The sequence below is a fragment of the Nematolebias whitei genome, chromosome 10 (genome assembly GCF_014905685.2).
Source record: "Nematolebias whitei isolate Nwh7 chromosome 10, NemWhi1, whole genome shotgun sequence".
NCBI classification, from domain to species: domain Eukaryota; kingdom Metazoa; phylum Chordata; class Actinopteri; order Cyprinodontiformes; family Rivulidae; genus Nematolebias; species Nematolebias whitei.
Genome location: NC_056507.1, coordinates 7,806,505 through 7,830,331, shown reverse-complemented (window position 1 = coordinate 7,830,331; position 23,827 = coordinate 7,806,505). Strand labels below are relative to the sequence as shown.

Below are 23,827 nucleotides of genomic sequence, written 5' to 3'. Positions count from 1 at the left end.
CGTTTATTGACTGCACCAAAAAAATTAAACGTATAAAAATAAATGTGTTGCTGATTTTTCTCTAAAAAACAATATAAGGGTTAAATACAAACCCAAGAAACTCACGGTACTGGACATTTACTGTATACATGTGTTTTAGTCTTTAAATGGCTTCTTAAATAAACCCCAAAAAACACAGATGTGCTCACGTTAGTGTTTTGATGCACTTGGCTGAGTCCCTGATGTCCCAGACTTTGATGTAGGAGGTGGAGACGGTGAAGACTAAACTAGAACTGTAGCGGACCGACACCACGTTGTTGGGGTGGCCAGCCAGGGACATTATCTCTTGACCCGTCACCAGATTCCAAACTTTACAGGTTCGGTCTAAAGAAGACATACATTGATGTATTACAACAAGGATCACGCAGCTGGAATGATGTCAGAACTATAACTTGTTGGCATTGTTATGCAGAAAGGACCAAATCAAATATGTTTGTAAGAAAAACACCACCAGAACAACGGTGGGAATAAATAATTCCTTCAGTATTAACATGTACCATCATTTATTAGGTTGAAAAGCTCCTTTACTCTTGAGGATTTTCATGCATGCATAATGTCACTTTGTTTCATTACCTCATTTATCCACACACTTTGAATATGACAGTCTTTATTAATCCCTGTCAGGTTTTATTTGCCGTTATATAACAGCGTGTCAAGAAGTAATAAATTACCAGCGCTGTAATAAGGGGACATGCAAAGACTGCTAATTAGAGATGCAGGGGTTTAAATCAAGAGGTGAAAGATGTGGGGGCAGGGAGCAAGGAGTGGGAGTGTTTACCTTTTGATCCAGTGAACAGAAGGTCGTCCGTGCAGTCGACACATAAAACAGCTTTTCCGTGTCCCTCTGCCACATGAACACACAGCAGCGTTGCCGATCGGCTGCTCTTAGTGGATGGCACCGGGTTAATTACACCCCTGAGGAAAAACAAAAAACAAACATGGTCAAAAAGCAAAGACATGGACAGACTTTAGATTGATACTTTGAGTGCAGACCGCCCCCCCCCCACACACACACACACACACACACACACATCATGCATAGTATCTAGCACTTGTAAGCAAGACAAAAAAAGAAACTGAATTGTCCAAAGAAAATTGATGAGGGGTGTGAAGAGCATCATTTCAATGCTAAAAAAAGATAAGAATTTAAAAGCATCGATAAAAAAGCAGATTCATTTTGTTTCCAAAGTTTTAAAGATCTGAGCTCCTGGTCACACGTGGCACTAAAAATCTGTCCACAGCCATCAGATTCAATTTAGATAGCACTTTAAATACAAGTGTGATCGACAACAATACACAGAGAAAATGGTTTTAACTCAAAACCAACTCCGGAGGTTGTGTTTGTTAGTCTGAACTCCACTGTAGGGCCTCCTACTGATTTTGATGTGAACACAAGCAGCACAGTTAATATATGGATGTCTCAGGATAACAAACAAAAGAAAAAACGTGTTTTGTTGAAATAAACGCATTTGCAAACCTGCTGACGTCCTGTTTGTTGCTGTCAGCTCACTGTGACGTGGCTGAATGTTTATCTATATACAGAGCACGTTATTGAGCACCAATTGCAAAAAAATAACAATAAATAAATAAATAAAGTTTGTCATATGAATTTACTGCCAGGTTTATACGATCCCCAGTCACTGCATATCACGTGGTGTCTCTGGGCAGCACACCTCATCCCCAAAATGCCCCCCGGCGCTAATAGCTGCCCACTGCACCACCTGGTGGTGGATGGGTTAAATGTAGAGACTAATTTCGCCATTGTATGGAAACATACAGTGCCGACATTGTGATGACATTATTATTATTATTATTATTATTATACACTGCTGGTCAGAGCCATCCACTTACAACCAAGTCACCAAACGGCTTTATAATGTCAAATCTGAACAGGGCCTGAGATGCAGAAAAAAAGTGGTTGACAGAAACCAGTATGATCACCTTGTCAGGAAAATCACAGGATTACTGAGAGACCGCTAGCTGGACAACTGATTAACATCTTATAGTGGTACTGTAAAACAGACAATGAATTTTAGCCACCACCAGGTGCAATGGCGGAGTGGTTTCACTTCACTTTAAATCAGACCTGGGCATTGTACGGCCCCAGGGCCACATGCGGCCCTTTGGTTGACTCTGACCGGCCCCCGTAAGGGGAATTACAAAATACATATGAAAACAAATGAAGTTAACCAAATCCAGATATAGATCCTCTCTCACTGATGATGTCAGCTTTGCTTCACATCTCCACCTCAGACCTTCAACCTGACTTTAACATTTCCGTTAAAGCCCAACAGAGACTAAACTTCTCTCACTAAACAAGAAAAAAGAACTGAAAAACACCAAATGAGATGTTTAGACTACAAATGTAGGTACGTAAAGAACCGGGACTCGAAATCACAGTTCAGTGACGATTACCATTATATGATGTTTCATAATATTTGGAGTACAAAGACAATATTGTGATATATTTACAAAGCTAAGAACTTTTTCCAGCAGTATATAAAACTCAAAATGAGTTTTGGGGTGAATGTGACTGAAAATGATCACTAATATAACGTCACAAATGGTAAAAATGTTAACAGTTCACCATTGTACTGGGAAATTTAATTGAATAAATGACATTTTTTGTAATGAAACCTCGTTTTTTCGTTGCTTAATTATAACAAATACTCTTACCAGCTTGTTAAAACAGTGCTATGTACTGCTTTTAATAATGAAATACTAATATTATGCAGTATTGAGTTAAGTTGAAATCAGGTCTCTCTTGTAAATGAGTTCTCGAGGCTCAATGGGATTTACCTGTCTAAATAAAGGTTGAATGAAAAAGTCATTTGTGCCAACCCTCCACAATATTTGTTGTTTCTCATGTGGCCCTATGGAAAAAAATAATTGCCCACCCCTGCTTTAAATACAAATACTCTATAAAATGCCAGGGAGCAATTGAGGGATTCTGTGCAGTACCATAGCTGTTTCCTTGGACTGCACTCGTCTGGACAGAGATCTCTGAGGTTGTTCCTGGGATCTGTTTGAGCCACTCTTCCAGTTTGGGGGGGGGGGGGGGGGTCACGGCACAGAGTGCTCCATTGAAACTGGGACTACTAACACTCTGACTCTCCACAGTTTCTGTATCGTCTCTTCCAGCCCTTGGTATTTCTCAAGCTTTGTGTACTCCTTCTTCCTGATGTTACAGTAACTTGGGATTGCTACATCACCACAGCCTTCTTCTCTTGCTTGTCGACCCACCACAATGTCCAGTTGATCAGCCATCAGCTGTTTGTTGGTCTTGAAGTTCCACAGTCTTTCAATTCTCCAACACCTCCAGTCCAAACTAGGCACACATGTTCGTGTATATTATTCCAGCCACTTGGCTATGACATTCCATGTATGCTTTGCCTGACTGGATCATATACCCTGCTATTGTGTTGGACTGTCTCAGGGGCATCTTTGCACAGCCTGATTTTGGGTTTTGTATGGAATGGTAGACCCAAGCCTCTATTTGCTCTTGTGCTGGGGGCGTGTTCTTGTGCTGTCATGAATAATGTCTCTGTGTTGTCCTTCAGTCCAGCCCTCTCTAGCCACTCATAGAATTTACTGATATCAGTCACTTCCTCAATCTGTCGGTGGTACATGCTGTGCAGAGGCTTGTCCTTCCATGATGATTCTTCTTCTTGGATATTTGGTTTCTGCTGACGCCTGAGACATTCACCCATCAGTTCTTTATTGGGGGCCTTTCCTCCTGATATACTCTAGATCTTAGTCATTTCATTTTGTATAGTGGCTCAGACACTCATTAGTCCTCTGTCTCCTTTCTTTTTCTTAGTGTATAGTCTCAGGGTGCTGGACTTGAGGTGAAACCCTCCATGCATTTTGAGGAGCTTTTGGGTCTTAATGTCAGTGGCTTTGAGTTCCACTTTTGGCCAGACTATTATACCAACTGGGTATCTGATTCATATGTATTTATGGCATGGACTTTTATTCTTGCTGTTCAGCTGGCTCTTCAAGATCTGCCTTACTCCCTGTAGGTACTTGGTTGTGGCCAACTTCTTTGCAGCCTCACAATCATTGCTATTTGCCTGTGGGATTCCAAGGTATATGTAGCTGTCCTGAACATCTGCAATGTTGTCTTCAGGCAGTTCAACCCCTTCAGTTGTGATCACTTTTCTTTCTTGTATACCAGTTGACTGCTTTTATCCAGTCTGAATGACATTCCAATATCCTTGCTGTGAATATTGGTAAGGTGGCTCAGTGAGTCAATGTCTCGCTCATTTTTTGGCACACAGCTTGATGTCATCCATGTAGAGGAGGTGACTGATGATTGTTCTACTTTGAAACCTGTCTCCATAGCCACTCTTTGGAATGATCTGGCTAAGGGTGTTCATTTTTTAAGTTATCATGCTCACAGCACACACTGATGGACAAACAGAGGGTATTTCCTATTCCCCCCTCTTTACTTTGCAATAGGGGACACAAAAAGCCTTCATTGAAACAAAATTTTCATTATAGATGATTACTGAGGATATCAAATTTTCAGCAGTACAAAGACCAGTCAATCAAGTCATACAATGTCAATATATTGACATTGTTTCAAAGTATTTATCCACACAAATGATCCATTCACTGTAACCTTTATAACATGGTTTTGTCTAAGGAAACTCCTAAATAAAAACGGCACAGCAGTGAAGGTGGAAACTCCACATATTTTGATGTCTTTTATGAACAAGGTTTCTAGCTTGAATACAAGACATAAAGGTGAACAAATAAAGGTGGAATCCACAACAGGTGACTATAATCATTGCTCAGTTTTATCCTGCATACGAAAAGTCAAACTTTAGCCATTTCTACAACAAATAAGGAAAACAAAATACTTTTGTGGATTACTGGGAGAAGATGAAACATGATAGGGGGTTTAACTGGAGTACATTAGGTACCCATTCGGCTTAAAAGGGAAGATAGCGTCAGTTTTTCCTGAGAACTGATTAGCTACTGATTTCAATATCAACTTGATTTTCTTAATGTTACATTATCATAAAGTACGAAGGAACTTAAAGAGCAAATATTGAAAGGGGTCTGAACCCCTACTAGGCCAGAGTAAATGTTGCTGTTAGTGTGCAGTGAGTATTAAAATATTTAGCTTTTCTTGAAATACTTTAGGCCATCCATGATTTCATGTTTTCTTTTTCTGTAGTGTTCAATTTTCTGCCTAAATGTGCAGAGCTAATTGAACTTTATATACAGGTAATCAAAGGTTATCAGATAAAAAAAGAGTTGGAGAAACATTTTATATGTATCCTCCCTTGAAGTTCCTCTACTTGAAATCCATAGAGAAAATAGCTTTAGCTACTTGGGAATTTAGACAAAAAATAGAATATAAAACTATCAGGTTTAAATAAATACTGTTTCTACTCTACTTATTAGCATAAACTATCTTTAATCCAAGTCTGTGGCAAGTTGATGTTAAATTTACATTACTTCTGTTCCTGTTTACTCTGCAAGATCTTTCAGCATGCTTCAGATCTCCTGTCATACAGATAAATGCAGGGATGGGGTATGTTGGACTTAAGAGACAGGAAGTGGTGGGCTGTTCTTCAGGTTTTTCTGTGACTGAGCTGTGAAGGAAGGCAGGAGGACTGCCAATTAAGCAGCAGCATAATTAAAGTGTTTACAGTCTGTTGGCAAAAGCGTGGGAGGACCACATGAGAGCAGAAGACAGACAGACATGCTGTACGCTGTAATGACATCACATGGGAGGAACAGACAGGACTGCTCAACAGCAAAAAGCACTTTTTACAACTGTTTATGTTCATTTTTTATTTAAAAGACAAACATACCACTGGGATTTAGTGTGCTGGCTATAGTGGAACGCATGACGTCGTCTCAACGTAACTAATTTGGCAACTATATTTCACTTATCTAAAGAAAGATTTAAAAAAATACTCCTATTTCATTGTTTATTTCTGTCAAACTAAAGCTGTGAGAAAAACAGAACTATACATCTAAAAAATATATTTAAAAAACTAAATTTCAGTGAACCTTAAATAACTATTGCACACAAAAATATGTGTTGATGAAAATGAGGGGACTTGCTATAACAAATGTCACATTTAGCCTGAGGCTGGTGACAGTCTAAATGCCACGCTGAGGCTTAGAGGGTTTATTTTGTTTGGTGTCCTGCTTGTTTAATGGTCAAAATACCAACAATTCAACAAAAGCTTTTTCATTTATATTTGCAACCTTGCTATTTCTTACTTATTCCTGCAGGGTTACTAAATCTAAAATTAAAAAAAAATAAATAGAAAACATTTGAAATTAAGTCTTGCATGAGATGCTGTACTTGTGAAATATGTTCACACAGCATGTCCTTTGGTTCTTCAATACGACAGTTCGAGTGCACTGGCACTGGGTTTGTGCATCAGAAATCAGCCTGAATGAACGGGTAGTACAACAGGCCTGTCACGATAATTTTTGATGAGCGATTGTCTCAGAAATTATTGCGATAAACGATAATATTGTTTGAAATTTGACAATTAGTAATTATTGTAAAATTTAAAAAGAAATGTTTTTCATTTTTGTGTGTAGTACCTTTTTTAACCACCGGATGGCAGTATAAGACTGTCTGAACCGAAGGATAGATAGTGAGGGAGCGAGCAGCGTGTCTCTTTAAGGAAAATGAGAGGGAGGCCCCTTGACGTGACATGGGCTGTCTCTCCTTCCTTTATTCAGTTCTTAAAATGGCGGACGCTCGGTGTGGTTTGAGCTCTTTAGCATAGGATTTTTCATACAAAGCTTTTAATTAAAAAAATCAGTAATCAAGTTCTCAGCTTCTTTTTTCAGAGAAAAACAACAGAAAAATGTGATTTTGGATAGTTAAAATGGATTTTAAAGAGAAAGGGAGGGGTCAGTGAAGAGCACCGGAGTTGAGCCTTGTCATCCAGTGTCTTTAGTAGAAAGAGAGAGACGAAGAAACGATAAGCCGATAAATGAAAATGAGGTTGATAATTTTCATTTATCATGCAATTAATTAATTAATTTATTGTTTATCGCGACAGGCCTAACTGTAGTTGTCATTTTTATGTTGCAAAAGAGTAATACGTTCAACTGACGGAAAGATCAGGACATAGAATTTACTTATGGATCTTAGTTTTTCCATAGATGTAAAGCAAATTTTACAAAAAACGGTTTATTCCAAACATTCATCAAAATAAACTTAACCCAAAAGAATTTACTCGTTAGACTAAGACACCGACAGTAAAGTGATCCATAAGAGAAAAATGGATCAGGAAAGCATCAGAGGCAGAGGAATGGATCCACAAGCTGATGCAGCAAAAGCTACAGTAATAATTATTATGACTCAAAACAAGCGTCATAATATTATAGTTTAAAAAAGAAGAGTAAGCATTTAAAGGGATAGTTTAGATCAAGCAGGGTTTTGTAGAAAGGCTATGAACAATTATTTTTCCTATTGTAGAGCTCCTTGAACAACCTCAATTTGATTATTTTTTAAACGTTTATTTCTAACTAGACTTATGAGCTAATGTGTCCCACCAGGTGTGCTATAGCTAACTGCTGCTAATGCCAATTGTGCTTGCAAATAACCACAGAATCCTAGGTAAACAACATAATCTGAAAGTAGCACGAATGTAAAGGTTTAGAAAACACAGTTCGTATAAACTGCTGTTAAATTTTTGAGACCGTTTTAAAATGGAAGCAACGCATTTTAATTATGGCCCTTGCTCAGACTGGCTGTTAGATCATCAATCAAGTCAAAATTTAACTATTTATACAAATTTAGGTCATTCAGAAAGCTAGCTTCAAGGTGAGATATTCTTAAAATGAAAACCCTTAAAAAGATCTAAACTAAAGCTTTAAGTTTATTATAGAGCTTGGCAGGTGTAAGGCTATCAAAACAAGATGCAGAGCATTAAAGATGCTTCTCCAAAGCAGGAAACTGACAGGAGATTAGCAGCATTAAGAGAAGTAGTGTTTTCTTTGTTTCAGCTTTGCAGCCACAACGTTGGCAAGCTCTTCTTACTGTTTAATCTCCTTGACCTTTGCCCTTTCAGCTGCTGCTTGTGCCTTGTCATAGGTCTTCCTGCGAGAGAGCGGAGAAGGCTCTGGAGTTCGTTTCTCCATTCCTGGCCTGGAGCCAGAACTGAGGGTTCGATTTGACCAATTTATCCCGAAACAGCACAAAGACAGTACACACAAAAAAAAAAAATTATAAAAACAACAGATGGACGTGAAATTAACATAAAATGATGTCCACTATGAAGAGATGAGCAGTACGCACAGAAACAGTTACATGATAATATGATGCAACACAGAGGAGGTTCTTCAGCAAGCTCTTTTTCTTAATTAATGTGGACACTTAGTTATGTTAGAGAACTTCCCCGCCCCGTGCTAGAGGCTTTCTACTAGTTCTCATGAATAAGCCTGTCATGATAAACAATAAATCAATTAATCGCATAATAAATGAAAATTATCGACCTCATTTTCATTCATCGGCTTTATCGTTTCTTTGTGTCTCTCTCTTTCTACTAAAGACACTGGATGACAAAAGACTGAACTCTGGTGTTCTTCACTGACCCTCCCTTTCTCCCAGTTTCAAACGTCCAAAATCCCTTTTTTAGATCGTTAAAAGCAGCTGAGAAGCTAAGCTACAAGCTAAGCTAACAGGCTGACATCAGGAAAAAAAAAACTCAGTCTTGTGGAAGCTCCAAAATTTACGGTTGAAACCCCTGCTTTTGTCTAAAAAGTTGTTTTTCTCTGCAAAAAGAAGCTAAGAACTTGTTTACTGATTTTTAATTAAAAGCTTTGTGCAAAAAATGCTATGCTACAGAGCTCAAACCACACTGAGCATCCGCCATTTTGAGAACCAAAACACGGGAAAGAGAGACAACCCATGTCATGTCAATTCAATTCAATTCAATTCAATTCAAAAATACTTTATTAATCCCAAAGGGAAATTATTTGTTGTTGCAACTCATTATCCTCATTTCATTAAGATATGTTATAGATACTGATGACTGTAGACAGGAAGGATCTCTTGTAAAGGTCCATCCCACAGTAGATCCTAAGAAACTGGCCGCAGAAGCCGTCTGATCCGTCCACCCAGACTCGGCTGACCTCTTGGTTCCCCCAAGCTGTAGGATCGCCTGAATGGCGGGCAGAACTCCTCCCAGAGCGATGGCCACTCCTCCCAGCAGTCTGCCGAGCTCCTCGCCGCTGCGGACAGGCAGCTGTAGGTGCCGAGGGACGATCCTGTCCTTCTGCTGTAATGAGCCGTGTTTCCTAATAGTTCCAGGATCTCAGTGGTCAGGCACTCGAGCACAGCTGGCAGGCAGATGAGAATGCATCCACAGAATGTCCTTTTCAACTCATTTGAGATTTGGGGCTGTAGTTGAGATATTATTTGAGCTTTTGAGATGTTAATCAGCTGCTGTTGGTTGTAGAAAAACTGACTTGTTGCCATGGTTACGCATCATAACAAATGTCCAAAACTAAAAAAGTTTAAGTAAAAATCCTTCCAGCTGCACAGCATCCGATACCAGAGGAACAATCATCCAAAAAATGTGATTTAAGTCCAGAAAAAGAGGAATTAAAGTTTCCAAAAGTAAAATCTCAGAATGAAAGTAACAGAGCTGCTCCAACATGCAGCCACCTTGAGCGGCGCAATTCTAGAACAATGTCAAGGGGCCTCCCTCCCAATTTTCTTAAAGAGACACGCTGCTCGCTCCCTCACTACCCGTCTTTCGGTTCAATCTGTCTTATACTGCCATCCGGTGGTCAAAAAAGATACTACACACAAAAACTAACCAACATTTCTTCTTAAATTTGACAAGAATTACTAATTCTTGTCAAATTTCAAACAATATTATCGTTTATCGCAATAATTTCTGAGACAATTAATCGCCCAGCAAAATTTGTTATCGTGACAGGCCTACTCATGAAGGTAATGTTAGTTAACTAGCCCGTATAGCTAGATAAAACAGCCTGTAAGTTTGTTTTTGAAGTCCACGTTGAAATAAGAAATTAAATGAGCAGTTTTTGCAGGGAACATTAAAGAAGACATACAAATAATATGTGCTCATCTCTTCATGCTTTTACATCAAATGACTCAAAATCTGGGTGTGTGGCCATTTATAAAGAAGATTTTTGTAAATGATGCAAGCAAACAATTAATAAAGCGGCAAACAGCAGAGGACAGAAGCAAAAATTTAAAAAAAAAATAAAAGAGTGTTGGGCCTGGACTTACATGCTGCCCATTTTAGAGGAAACGCCAGGGGAGAGGGCTGTGTAGTCCCTGATTGAAGAGAAGTCCATATCTCCACTCCCATCTGGTGTTTCAGGGAGCTGCAGCATCGGACCAGAGAAATCTGCGGCTGTGTCAGGGGCAGAATCGCTGTTGGCGTACAGCAACTCCATCTGAGTGGTGGTCCTTCTGCGAGCCTTAACATTATAGGGGGAAAAAAAAGGAACATAATGTCTGGCGTTTTTTTGTAGTAAAAGGTGTTGATCCCCCAAAAAACTCAGAAAATACCTTATTTTTTGTTTTGGTCTCGCCACAAAGTTTCAAGAGGTCTGATGTCAATGAGCTGTAAAGGGAACATGTTAAGACTTTTAATGCATGAATCATGAAATGCACTTAAAATACACTTCACATATAATCAAACTCCTCCTCATACAAAACAATTTATCATCCATCATCAAATCAACCTGAACAGATGGAACATGGAAAATCCATTATACAGTAAGCAGACGACGTCGCATCATATGAACGTTAGGTTTAACCTTGGTTTATTTAACATTATTAAACATCCATTGTCCCTGAACAAGTGTCACAAAATCACTAACAAACAAAATAAAAAATTGTAACATCAAATATAAAAGTCAAACAAAAGTATTTTATTTTATCAACAAAGTCCATGCTCAATAATCCAGGTATACAATCCAACAATTTTCAGTCAGGTCATCTGGACAGTTTTTTGTTGTTTTTTGTGCTGAAACGTTTCAACTTCCATCCAGAAGACTTCATCAGTCAAGGAAACGCACAACACAAAACTGATTCTTTCCCCAACAGCTTTCTTCAAAGTGGAACAAACCAGTTATGTTGGTGCTAAGATGGTCTCTTTGGCACGCCCCCTCCTCCGGTGCCAGAGGAGGGGGCATGTTTATTTTCTTTTATTTAACTACATAATTACTGCAACATATACGGCGAAGCAACATATTTATGGATTTTTCCACTTTTTTAGACATAACTGGACGATGCGACTTATACGGCGGTGCGACAAGTACGGTGGAAATTACAGTAGTAATAAAAGGAAAAATAAATATTTGTGAAAACTTGAAAATAAGATACACTTTTAAAACAAATAATAAACAAGCAGAAACTTACGCTCCCTCTGCCAAGGGACTCTGAGCCGACTCATCGCTGCTGCTATCGTCCCCATTTTCTGTCAAATTAGATCAGTGAGACATAAAAAAATAATTACAAACAAAATGAAAGGTGAGAACACTTTTGAAAAGAATGTGATGCCATTTTATTTCACTCAAGATTAAATTACTCATCACTTTATTAATTTAGTTTTTTGTGTAGCTGCTCAAAATGGATGTAAAATATAAAACAAGATAAGCAGATGAGCTTGATGTCAGAGCAGCACCATGCTGTTTTATTGGCAAACTTGGTCCTTGCTGGGCTATACAGGTTCAGATGAATGGGGGAAAAAACAGGGGGGTTACTCAGGGACATGTGTGAGAGAGAGAATGTTTATTGGTGTGAGGAATCATTAGTTTGTTGCTCCTGATGGGGTCAGACCTACAGGGTCTGACGGAGCCAAAACATCCAGGTTGTGAGGATCCTGTGGAGGGTTAGACGGTGCTAAAGCGTGGAGGCTGTAGCACACATGAGCAGAGCTGACGAGAATGTCCAAGTAAGAAGAGAGAAGGAGGTCAGCTGACAGATGGAGAGAAGCCTGACTGCACGGCACCTCATGCACCTGCTTTAGTTATGTTAAGTTAGCTCTCGGAGTGCAAAGGGAAGGAACCATGCATTCATAAGTCCAACGAGGTTTCACTTACCGGCCGGGGGGTTACCTAGCTCTGTAAAAAACACGAGAAAAAAAGAAAACATGGGGGAACCAAAAAAGGCAATGCACAAAACAAAAACAGTGTTCCCCAAAACTGGAAAAATAAAACGACTAAAAAGTAGATTTAAAAGTAAAATGGGCCAACAGGAAACGGAACACAGAACTACTGAACAGAGGCTGGCAAAAAATATCTAAATAGACACAAAATATATTTATTGCTATGGTTTTAATGTAGCAGATCAAGCCTGCGACAAGCTGGTTAAAAGACAAACAATATGTGAGCGTATCGATGCATCTTATAGCTGCTGCTGTTTACATGCAATTTCTTTTGAGCCTAAAATTTGAAGTTAAATTTAACCCTGTTAAAAACCTTGATTGCCTTAACTTTAAAGTTTACAAAAAATGTATACCTGTAGTTTTAAATTCGGCAAGTCGCATAAAGAATCATAAAGTCTGTATGTTGGTACGTTGTTGGTAAGGGTGCACCGATTGCAGTTTTCTGGCCGATCACCGATTTCTAAAAAGCCTGACCTGCTGATACCGATTTTGTTTTATAAGCGACGCTGTCAAGTGTTATAAGGTCACAATGCACCTTCAATTTTCCAATCTTATTTTATTGAAAAACATATCCTTGAACAATATCCTAGAAACAATACAAACTTGTTTTAACTGGCCATGAGGTAGTGCTCTGAAATATAAATGGTTTAGACAATTGTTAAAACTACAAAAAAAAAAAAAAAGAAGGTAAAATCGGTTTCTAATTCAAGTATCGGGCCGATCTCCGATCTCCCAAAATTAAGGAAATCGGTGCACCCCTAGTCGTTGGGCCATTTGATTCATAATGCTATCATGAATAAATAAACTACAGTATCATCTACATACATTTCAGTTATACAATTTTGGCCTTTATGCATTGTAAGGCCCGACCCGGCCTGGACTGGCCCAATCCAGGTTCCGCAACAACCTGCACTGGCCCGACCTGCGGATTCCACCCCGGGTTTTGAATGTTGCCATTGGGCAGTCTGTCCCAGTTCCATCTTAATTGTTAGAACCCAGAGACTTGGATTCATTCAGGCTGGGCTGGTGCTCTTCCAGGTCTCTCTTGTAAATGAGTCCCCGAGGCTCAATGGGATTAACCTGTATAACCTGTAAAAGTTGAATGGTGCTGCAGATTTGACATCAGCAGACTGCTGGACATTAATACGTTTGCTGGCCCGGGGCGTCACGTCACAGATGAGTCATACTTCCAGCAACTGCTCCTTACCACCATTTACTTCAGCTACTTGCGTGACAGAGGGAGCTCCTATTTTTCTTTTAAAAAATGGTAACACACAAAAGATGGCACCGGTGCCCTGGACAAAGAACAAGGTGCAATTAGTGCTAAGCTGAGATTTATGTGGACTTGCTATGCCGATCCAGCCCACATTGAGGCAGCACGTTGCTGAAAGCAAACAACACCAGAGCTGGGGAAGACGGGCTGGGCCGACTGCGGCTGGTACAGGTTGGACTGGACTTTACCATGCATAAGAGGCATTAGAGGAAACAGACTGAATACTCTGTGAACTGCCACTTATTGTGGTGGAGTGTGTGTCATAATGATCCCTATGTTGGCAGTAGGGTCTCTCAAGACAGATTGGGCATCAAACAGGAATTTTACTGTAGAAATTGGATTAGAATAAAAAACATTAATAAATAAGTAAAATAACAAGTCCAGCTTCTATTCAGCAGACACCAGCAGGCAAGAGCATTTGAAAAGTCTCAGTCATGCAACTAACCAGTAACACAGTCCAGTTCCTGAAAAATACATATTGCGTGACTTGTGGAGGCAACATACAGTATTTACAGACAAATACATAGAAACTGTTCGGTAAAAGAGAAACTATACCATCAACCCCCCCAGAGCAGCGGTTTTCAGGATGTGGACTGGTTAAAACTGGCTGTGTTTATGTCTCTAACTCCACTTCTACCCTCCAACCGAAAGCGGTTTTTACCTTGCAGAGCGTTTCCTAAGAGTGCATCCAGCTCTGGGTTGAACTCAGCCTTCTCCTTCAGCATGTGAAACAGCAACTGGTTCTGAGTAGCACTGGTGATCTCAGTCTGCTTCAGTCTGCCCTCCATGACCTTCACCTGAGACTCCCGCTGAGCTGCTTGCAGACCCTGAAAAGGACCGACCCAAGAAATAAAACAACACTCTTACTGACCCTTTAACTCATAACCAACCTCCTCTTATTGTATGGTCTTAAAATCTTAATTTACAATAAACCACAAGCATCTTTTGGAGATATTGAACTACTGCTGTACACACAGGTATGAAGTTACAATGACATACGGTGTTTCAAAGATTGATTCAATAATTCAGTTTCTAAAAGTCTCAGTTTGTGGCTTTAATGCTGATTTATATTGACAAATGTTTCTAAAATTTTGGTCCTTTGTCAAAGCAGCTTTTTTATGTTAATAATAAACTCACAAGATACCCGTAAAAAAAGGTAAAATGATGGACTTTTCATTGTAAGTTAAGTGCCGATACCTTGTTAATCGCCATTGACATGAAATGATCCAGCAGGAAACGAGCTTCAGCTAAACTACAAGACCCAATCACAGCAGAGATGTCCACCGTGTCCCCCTCCTCCTGAAATACAGAAAAATTCAAGCTCAAATCAACTTTGTTTCGTTTATCTATTTCAACTGCTGGATTTCTTGAATACACTAATTGGGTTTCACACAACAATATTTGGTTAATTCATTTGGTTCAGTTTGAACTTGTGGTATAAAATTATGCTAATTTATGACGTGTTTTGCTGCAATACATGTAAATATGTGGCAAAGGCAGAACCAAGTGATAAAATATATATTTTAAACTCCCTGACATCCTAAGAGCATTCGTGACAGATGACAGCAGCTTAAGTTGTTGTTTATGAGCACAACATTCTCTAAGCAAAATTAAAAACAAATCAGGAAAAAAGGTCACCTTTAGCAGCAGCTGTACTTGCTTTTTTATTTTTTTTTTTTTTTTTTCTTTTGGGGGGGGGGGGGAGATATAAAGGGAAGAATAGTAATGAAACTGTAGATTAACTAACCAACAAATCAAAAATATTAGTGCTCTTTTCACTTGACAAGTTTTTGCTCCTCTCCTGTCAGTGAGATCTGAGGATTATTATTGCTCTGTAAAACTCTGGAGTTCTCTTCATGTTCACCGTCTGACTTGCTTCATCTTTAGCGCTGGGGGAAGAACGCTTAATGTTTTAGAGATCCATTTATCTGCATGAAGTTATTCTTTTAAATTACATTTCAAGACTAAATATTAAAGTGCACAGTGATGCTTCTGATGGTTTTTGGACTTGCTGTGGTCAGAGGATAAGTTTGAGCAGTAACACGTTGCATTATATTCATCTAAATAAACAGAGTGGATTCACAATGCAGCTGTGCAGAAAACTAGAAAACAGAAAACTAGAAACGTCTTATCTAAAAATGATGCAGAAAAACTGGTTCATGCATTTGTCGCATTTAGACTGGACTATTGCAATGGTTTATTATCTGGATGTCCAAATACTTCTTTATAAAGTTTTCAGTTGATCCAAAATGCTGCTGCCAGAGTCTTAACTGGAGTTAGTGGGAGAGATCATATCTCTCCAGTTTTAGCTTCTCTCCATTGGCTCCGTGTCAAGTCCAGAATTGAATTAAAAATCTCACTTCTAACCTACAAAGCTCTCAACAACCTAGCTCCATCTTATATTACAGATCTTACTGCTCCATATTTTCCTAACAGAGGTCTCAAACTGCAGGCTTACTTGCGGTTCCTAGAGTTTCCAAAAACAGAATGGGAGGAAGATCTTTCAGTTATCAGGCTCCTCTCTTGTGGAACCAACTTCCAGTTTCTGTCCGTGAGACTGACACATTGTCCAGTTTTAAGACTGGGACTAAGGCTTTACTTTTTGATCAATCCTATAATTAGGGTTGGCTTGTTATGCTGCTATAGCTAGACTACTGGAGGACAAATTGACCTCATTTCCTTAAATGATTTGCTAAAATTGAACAGTTTTCATCTGATACTATTTCTATCTTAACGTGATTCTTGACCTGCCATTGTGTATCTGTTCCTCCTTCCTGTTTCTCTCAAACCCAGCCGGTTGAAGCAGATGGTCGCTTGTCCTGAGCCTGGTTCTGCTAAAGGTTTCTTCCCCATGATGGAGTTTTTCTTTCCACTGTCGCCTTCATGCTCAAGATGAGAGTTCTGCGATGGCGTTAAACTCAAAGCAGTCTGCTCCTCAGATAAATAGTGTTATCAACTTATTTTTATGAATTGAAAACAGCTGACACCTCTCAGCGCACCACGTTTCCCTATGGAGGATTTCCACAGGTCAAAATCTTCAGGCTTTGCTCCATCTCTGAGCTCTGTGAAGTCAGTAATTATTGTATATGTGGCTTTAATTCTCTAATATTGTGTCTTATGTCTGTATGCTTGAGATGACTGAATGTACGTCATGTACGCCTGTGTGATGCAGCTGTGTTTATCTGCATACTGCGTGGTTAATGGCATCCAGTCGCAAAACATATGATACACTTTTTACCACCAAATGTAAACAGAGGTCTCAGAGCTGACCACTTGCAGACAATTTACCTGAAATAAACTTGTAAAAACAAATCTGAACAGCTTCAACATAATGCCCGATATGTGAAATTTGTTTGAAGCAGCAAAAAAAAGCTTGATGAATTTTTCAGTAAATGATAAATAGTTCACAAATTCTATAGCATCTATTTATCCTCTCCAGGCGGCTCAATGTTGGATACGCACAGAAAGGTTGAGTTCCACCCACATGTTGGGATGTATCAAAACATACACGTGTACTTTTCAGTTGACAGTACCATATTACAAAGTACTGAAATTCACCTAAATGCACCAAAACTCCATTCTTTTTCCTAAACTTAAGGGGTATATAAATGTTTTCTGTGTTTGAGCATTTATGGTTTAAACTCAAACAATGAAACTGAACCTCATACAGCATTCAACACGCCTCAAAGATTATTAAAACAACCACAGTTCATAGAAAACTGTAAGGTTTCCTTTATTTTTGTCACGTGTAGACATAAACATGCATACATGACTGCATGCAATGAGCACAGACAGATGAGGAACATTAAATACATGACAATTGTCTAAGGGGCACTTCTATTCTCAACGAGAAGAAAACAGTGTTGGATCAAATATTAATTCAAAACAAGTACCCTGAGATGATTTCTAAGGTCGACAACATGCAGACAATGACACATGCCCGTATCTAGCTGCCTAAAGTTGTGTGTAATAGTGGAACAGTAGCAGCTTTGGAGGGAAACTGGGAGAAGCTGTGCATTGCTCATGCCAGTTAAAGCCCCCACCATGCTGGGGCCTTTCAGAGTGAGCTGGGTGACAGGTCGGGTATATCACAGTTGTCCATGAGCCGAGATGAATTGAGTTGAATTGAATTGAGATGTTTGCAGGAAATGTGTGCAGAAGATGAGTACTTTTCTAATTTTGTTCATAAGCCATCATTCAGTATGAAAACTCATACACGAGTTTCTGCAAAGCACTTTACAGAGTTTATCATTCAGCCATTCATACAAACTTATATATTTTTACACATTATATACAACACCTTTTTATATTATCACTCATACACCTATAAGCATGGTGATGGGTGGTACAGCGTGTTGCCCAAGCACACTGGGGATCAAACCTCCAACCACCCTACCCACTGGGTCAAGCCACATCAGTACAATTTTGGCATTAGAGCAACGTGTACAAAGATCTCTGGGACAGACAACTTAATGAGTAATGAATAGTTTTTTTAAAGAGCCTTTTTGTTGAGAGTTTTAAAATGATCAGTTAATTAAAACGCTGACGTTCTCTCTTTTCTACAGCAGTCAGCATTGCTGCAGCTGTAGGAACCATGTGCAGGTGAGATAATGAGGACTATATATATGAAACAATTTTAATCTAATGATAATGAGAGCCCCCCCCCCACCCCCCCCAATGTACAAAGGCACAACTTGAGTTTGAAAACAAACTTCGCAACAACAAAATCAAGATCCGTGCATGAAGTCAGAGCTCTTGCTTCTATGATTGGAACAGTTTACCTTTGTTTCCTCCATCTGCATGATGTTGGCCTGACAGTCTGCAATGCTGTCATTAATGTAGTCAATGTTGGCAGTCAAGGCATCCATTTCCTCACTGAGGGGAAGCGCTGCCTTCTCTGACTCCGCCCCCTCTCGCAGAAGACGGTCCCTCTTCCGGATCACCTTCTCCTTACGCTTCGTCAGCTCCTCTCGTTGCTGTGTGTTAAAAAGACCAGTTGTTTCTAAATGTGATCAATGCTAGCGATGACTGGGAAAAGAGGAACAACAGAACAGCACGCAGCACATTAAATGCCTATTATAGAGCAATACAACAAAGACCTTGTATAACATTTGAACCTGATTTGTGACCTTGACACTGGGGTGGTAAAAGATTATGCAGCACGTCGTGTGGTGATGGTACAAACACGTGACAAATTTTGTTAAATTATCTTGAGCGGATCAGAAGTTATGTTCCAGACAAGCAAAGATTTTGTTGTAACTTTGACCTTGATTTGTGACCTTGATCTTGAAGCTGGGGTGATGAAAAGTGTACTGACCCTTTGATGTGTTTATCAAATTTTGTTAAATTATCTAGAGTGAATCAGAACTTATGGGCGGGACAAGAGAAAGCTGACAGATGTATGGAGACTATAATTTAATTATTGAGCATGCAGCAGGATATAATTTAACGCGTCGACTATGACAGGCATATATTTATATAAAAACAAGACAAATTATTCTATTTTGTTCATAAAAGTTTAGAAATAGACCTCAATAGTTCACATCATTACATATAAACATTTGAACAATCATTCACATACTCACAACTTTGATATTTTCCTTTCCGCAAGTTTAGTTTGTTTACAAATAAAAGTAAAAATTTAACTAATTTGTCATTTTAAAAAATGGAATTAAAGCTTAATTTTCACTGAGAAATCGAGGAAGACGACAAAAATGTCCCCCGGGCGCTTTCAATAGCTGCCCACTGCACCACCTGGTGGTGGATGGGTTAAATGCAGAGACTAATTTCGCCATTGTATGGAAACATACAGTGCTGACATTGTGATGACATTATTATTATTATTATTATTAAAGTTAGAAAATAAGAAAATGAAGTTGTTTTTAAATATACACCTGGATTTATGAAAAGCTCAGAGCTGCTGTAATACAGCATGTCCCAATTCATTCTAACAAATGCATAAACTGCTTCTGATGTCACCTTGAGGAGGCGGTTCATGTCGGCCTCCATGTTGGAGATGGTCATCCTTTGCATGATGACATCAGAGATGCGCCGCTCCAGGGTCTGCCATTTGTTGCGAGCGATTCTGGTGGAATAAACCCCTGCTGAGCGCCTGTAAGACCTGGACACACAGTCATCAGTTTCAATGTTCTGGATGCTTCAGTTCTAAACTCAGGCGCTTTAACACATCTGTAGACTCACCATGTGCCGTTGGGAGCGGTGCTGCTGGAGGAGTACATGCGTCCAGAGGGGGGGCGGTGGGCGGAGTCCTGAGCTGGTTCTGGAAGGTTGACTTTCCTGAGCACTTTACCTGAGGTGGGCCTGACCTGCCTCCTGAGAGCGGTCACCTGACACACAGAGCACCAAGAGACATGGGGGTGAAATATTAAACTGTGGGGAGGGACAGGGAGCGGACTCGCTGTGCTCCACGTTCAAACAACTCTGCAGAAAGACGGGGTTAGTGAAGAACTTTGAAAGACCAAAAACTGAACTGAAAATCTTTATCAGTTTATTTATTTATTTTTTTTCAACTGCTCCCTTCTTCAGGGGTCGACACAGCGAACTGTTTTGCACAAAGACTTGGCAAACACAGACCACAGAGCTACCACAGCCCTCTGTGTGGAGCAGAGAGCTGCTATCCAGGGCACTGGTTCTCAAACTGGGGTCCGTGAGCCGGTGCTATATTCACAGTAGTTCCTCGCTACTTCGTGGTTCATTTTGCGCGGACTCGCTCTATCACGGTTTTCAAAGTAAGATTGGACATGACACATAATTGGCTGATTGATGGAGGAGCTGCACGATGGGCATGGAATTTTTATTTTAACTAAATAATTTTAAATTAGTTAGCACCTGCTGCACAGGTCTGTGTGCAGCCCGTATCTGCAGGAGAAGCTCCCTCCTGCAGCGTGTCAGGATCTACGCTCTGCAGCAGACATGGACGTGGCCGAGAGTGCTGGCAGGGAGCTGAAATCATGACATTCTGTGCTCTTTTAGAGCGTTTAGAGTTTAGAAACATTGTTTAGAATATTGCCAGATTGTGAGGTTTAAAATGCCTTTACATATACACACATATATACAATTTTTTACAACCTTGTAGATTTTTTTTTCTCTGTGCTCCGGTGAGGATGGACGTGTCCTCGTCTGCTCCGTCCCTTCACTTTCCTGCTTTGCTCTCTTTCGTTTTGTGAACCCTTAAAGAGTTAAAGAGCCTCTTTTTTTTCCTGCATACCTTCTCAAGTCGAAGGATATGATCAGCTGGTCTCTCAACAAAACTGATCAACTTCTCCCGACCGGAGTCAGAGTAAGCAGGACTCTTGACGGAAACAAATTGGATTCATGATGACAACTGGATTTTGCTGTTTGGGTTGGTGAAATCTGGATTGTCTACAAATTCGTGTGGATGTGTCGACGCTTGGCAGCACTCAGACTGAATTACGTGGAGCTGCGTCAGAGAGCTGGAGCAGGCTGTTTTCAGGACTGTGAACTTTCTGGCAGCAGCCATGAACGGTGGGAATAATCTTGGAGAAGCTGTGAGCTCCACTTTCAGCATAAAGGAATAAATTTGGCTGTTTGGAGTCACCATCAGAGAAATGTACCAGCGAGACTTTAAAAGGCAGAAACGGCAATTTATGAGTTCTGCCTGACCCAGACCGTGGCCTTGACGGTGGACTTATCTCAGCTCCTCCTGGCGTGTTTAGGAAAAACAAAGACGCTTTGTCTGTCTCCTCACCCCTCCCTTCCCCAAGGCCCCAAGGACATGTGATGGAACCTCAACCAAGCTGATGATAAATAACACCTCTTATCTGGACTATGTTACGACCCTCCCTTAAAATTCAATGTCTTCACCGGCCTATATGAACATGTATCACGTCTATGTATGAGCTTTGCTGTGGTAGGTTTTTTGATGCCTCAAATTGTGCCCTGTCTAGGACACGGTGTGAGAGATCTTTTTTTATACCGTCTCTCCTCGTGTTTTTCTTCCCCTTTCTCACCTAAGCAAAAATATTATTCTGAAGAAGAATAAGAGGGCCACGCTAATTAGCAGCAGCTTCTTGCACTCCGCCCATCTTTCGGACGACTGTACGTACATGTTCTCGTTGTATCTCGGTGCAATGATAATAAAGTTTATTCTGATTCTGATATACAATCCATTAAAATACATCAAAATGCAGGAAATCACATCTACTTTGTTCAAAATTTTCTGGGGGATCCTCTGGGGAGTGGACTTTTAGTGGTTTGAGTTTTCTCCTGTTAACCAAGTGGAATGGATTTGTTCACAAAGAAATAGAAACAGCGCTTGGTGAACTAATTTTTCCTGGTAAATGTGTGTGTGTGTGTGGGGGGGGGGGGGGGTGTCCAAATGAACATTTTTTAAATGTGAGGGGGACATGTCCCCTTCAAATATAATTGTTGCGACGCCTATGGTCAGCAGCATTTTTAGGGTCATTGTCCTGCTGTCCCAGTCACAAATCACTGGAAAACAAGTTTCCCCCAATAATTTCTCTATAATTTGCTCCCTCCATTTTTTGTTCAACTCTGACCAGTTTTCCAGTCCCTGCTGATGAAAACATCTGCACAGCAAGATGCTGCCACCACCATGCTTCTCTGTAGTGATGCTGTTTAACATAAGAGACATTAGGTTTGTGCCAGTCATATTGGTGTTTTTGATGAATGAAATGTTTAATTTGAGCCTCATCTGACCACAGCTCCGAGTAACTAGGGTGCATATTCTGAAACTATCTGTTTTATATTAAAAAGCTTTTTTTATTTACTCACCTCCTCAGTCTTCCTCCTCAGAATCAGTTCCTGCTGTCTTTTCTGGGCCTCCAGTAACTTCAGTTGATGCTGAGGAAGAAATAAATTAAACTGAAACTTGGGGTTTGTGCTCTGATGTAAGTGGAGCAATCGAACGTTAAACGACTGGCTGAGAAACTCCTCGCCACTGACCTCTTGCCTTCGCTGGTCTTTCTTTAAAGAGGCAATTTCTCGGTTCCTGCGAGACTCGTTCATTCTGTTTTTGTCCTGTTGGTCCTTCATTTGTTTCATTAGACGAACCTGAAACAAAAAAAATAAATTATTTTTAACGTACCATATCATTAAAGACCTACATGTAAAATGGAAAGGAAAAAAAAAAGCCATACCTTAGTCTTCTTCATCTCCGTCACATCCATCTGAAGCTTCTTGAGCTGCTTCTCATACTGCGATTGGTTCTTCAACAGGCGTGCGTGCTCCTTCTGCGCAGACTGCAGCTTCTGAAGCTCCTTGTTCATGATGCTCAGCTTCTTCTCGTATTCCGCTTTGATTTTACGAGCTTTGTCGTCTGAGCCGCTTTCCAATGAATCTTGAAATACACGGCACAAAAATAAAAAGGGTGATTTATCAAAAATGTACGCAAAAAAGCTGAAAGTATTTTAAATGGTTCATGTCTAGACTTGGATTCATTTCAGACAAATGTTTGACCTATTAGTGCTTTGTCAACCTAAATATAAACAGTTTGTGGATCTTGGCAGACACTTACAGTTCAAAGGTTTTATTCTAAGCACAAAACTTACTAGGTATATTTTCAAATATTCTGTCAGCTGAGGCCAAAACAACCTGATGAAATGAGATAAAAAGTCCAAGTGTGCCATCTGGTGGATGGTTTTATTTGCTACATTTTCCTCACAGAGATGTCTTACTCATGTTTTGGAGGACCCGATCTCTCTCCAGTTGAGTGTCTCTGATCTTGCACTGCAGCATCATCAGCTTCTGTTCGTACTGCTGTTTGAGTGTGTGCAGACGCCGCTGGCTGTTCTCCAGCTCGTCGATGAGTTTCTGCTTGATGGCGATCTCACAGGTGATGTTGGCCAGATCTGCCTGGTAGTTCTCTGTCGGACAGGTCAGCACGTTAAGAGTCTACATGCGCACTCATAATTCAGAAAGAATAAGCAGTTCTCCTATGAACGTAGACTGGCTTATTTTAGCCCTGGTTTGTTTACAAATCTAAATAACTAGCTTTAGTAGTAAACATGAACACATCATTTTCAACATGAGCCGATTGTTGTTTTCATCAAATTAAACAAAACAAACAAAAAAAAGCATTTTGAAGCTTGTAAAATTTAAAGACGAACTGTGTGTTGTGTTTCTTTGGTCCACTCCATACATGTATATATGTATGTATACTTAGATGTGTTTGTATGTATGCATATATATAGATTAATGATAAATGTAGTACTCCCTACTACCTTTTGTATATGCATCTTCTTCAAATTTGTGTATTTTGCTTCTTTTTGATTACTTCATATGTATTTTTTGTACAATTAGCAAATGCAACTGGGTGCCTCTAATCCATCCATCAATCCATCCATCAATCAATCCATCCATCCTTCAATCCATC

At 39.8% G+C, this 23,827-nt stretch overlaps 1 protein-coding gene across 1 annotated transcript in view; it reads right to left on the bottom strand.

Annotated features, from left to right (window-relative positions):
- The window catches only part of kif21a (kinesin family member 21A), a 45,612-nt gene that overhangs the window by 7,647 nt on the left and 14,138 nt on the right, over positions 1–23,827 (bottom strand). The window contains exons 13-28 of the mRNA XM_037683104.1: positions 23,130–23,318; positions 22,593–22,792; positions 22,399–22,506; positions 22,228–22,296; positions 19,654–19,799; positions 19,432–19,573; positions 18,234–18,428; positions 14,650–14,751; positions 14,114–14,279; positions 12,115–12,135; positions 11,432–11,489; positions 10,577–10,631; positions 10,292–10,485; positions 8,069–8,188; positions 818–954; positions 189–363 (exon numbers count right to left, since the gene is read on the bottom strand). Coding sequence (XP_037539032.1) covers positions 189–363; positions 818–954; positions 8,069–8,188; positions 10,292–10,485; positions 10,577–10,631; positions 11,432–11,489; positions 12,115–12,135; positions 14,114–14,279; positions 14,650–14,751; positions 18,234–18,428; positions 19,432–19,573; positions 19,654–19,799; positions 22,228–22,296; positions 22,399–22,506; positions 22,593–22,792; positions 23,130–23,318 — 2,077 coding nt within the window. The remainder of the gene's footprint in view (positions 1–188; positions 364–817; positions 955–8,068; positions 8,189–10,291; positions 10,486–10,576; positions 10,632–11,431; positions 11,490–12,114; positions 12,136–14,113; positions 14,280–14,649; positions 14,752–18,233; positions 18,429–19,431; positions 19,574–19,653; positions 19,800–22,227; positions 22,297–22,398; positions 22,507–22,592; positions 22,793–23,129; positions 23,319–23,827) is intronic.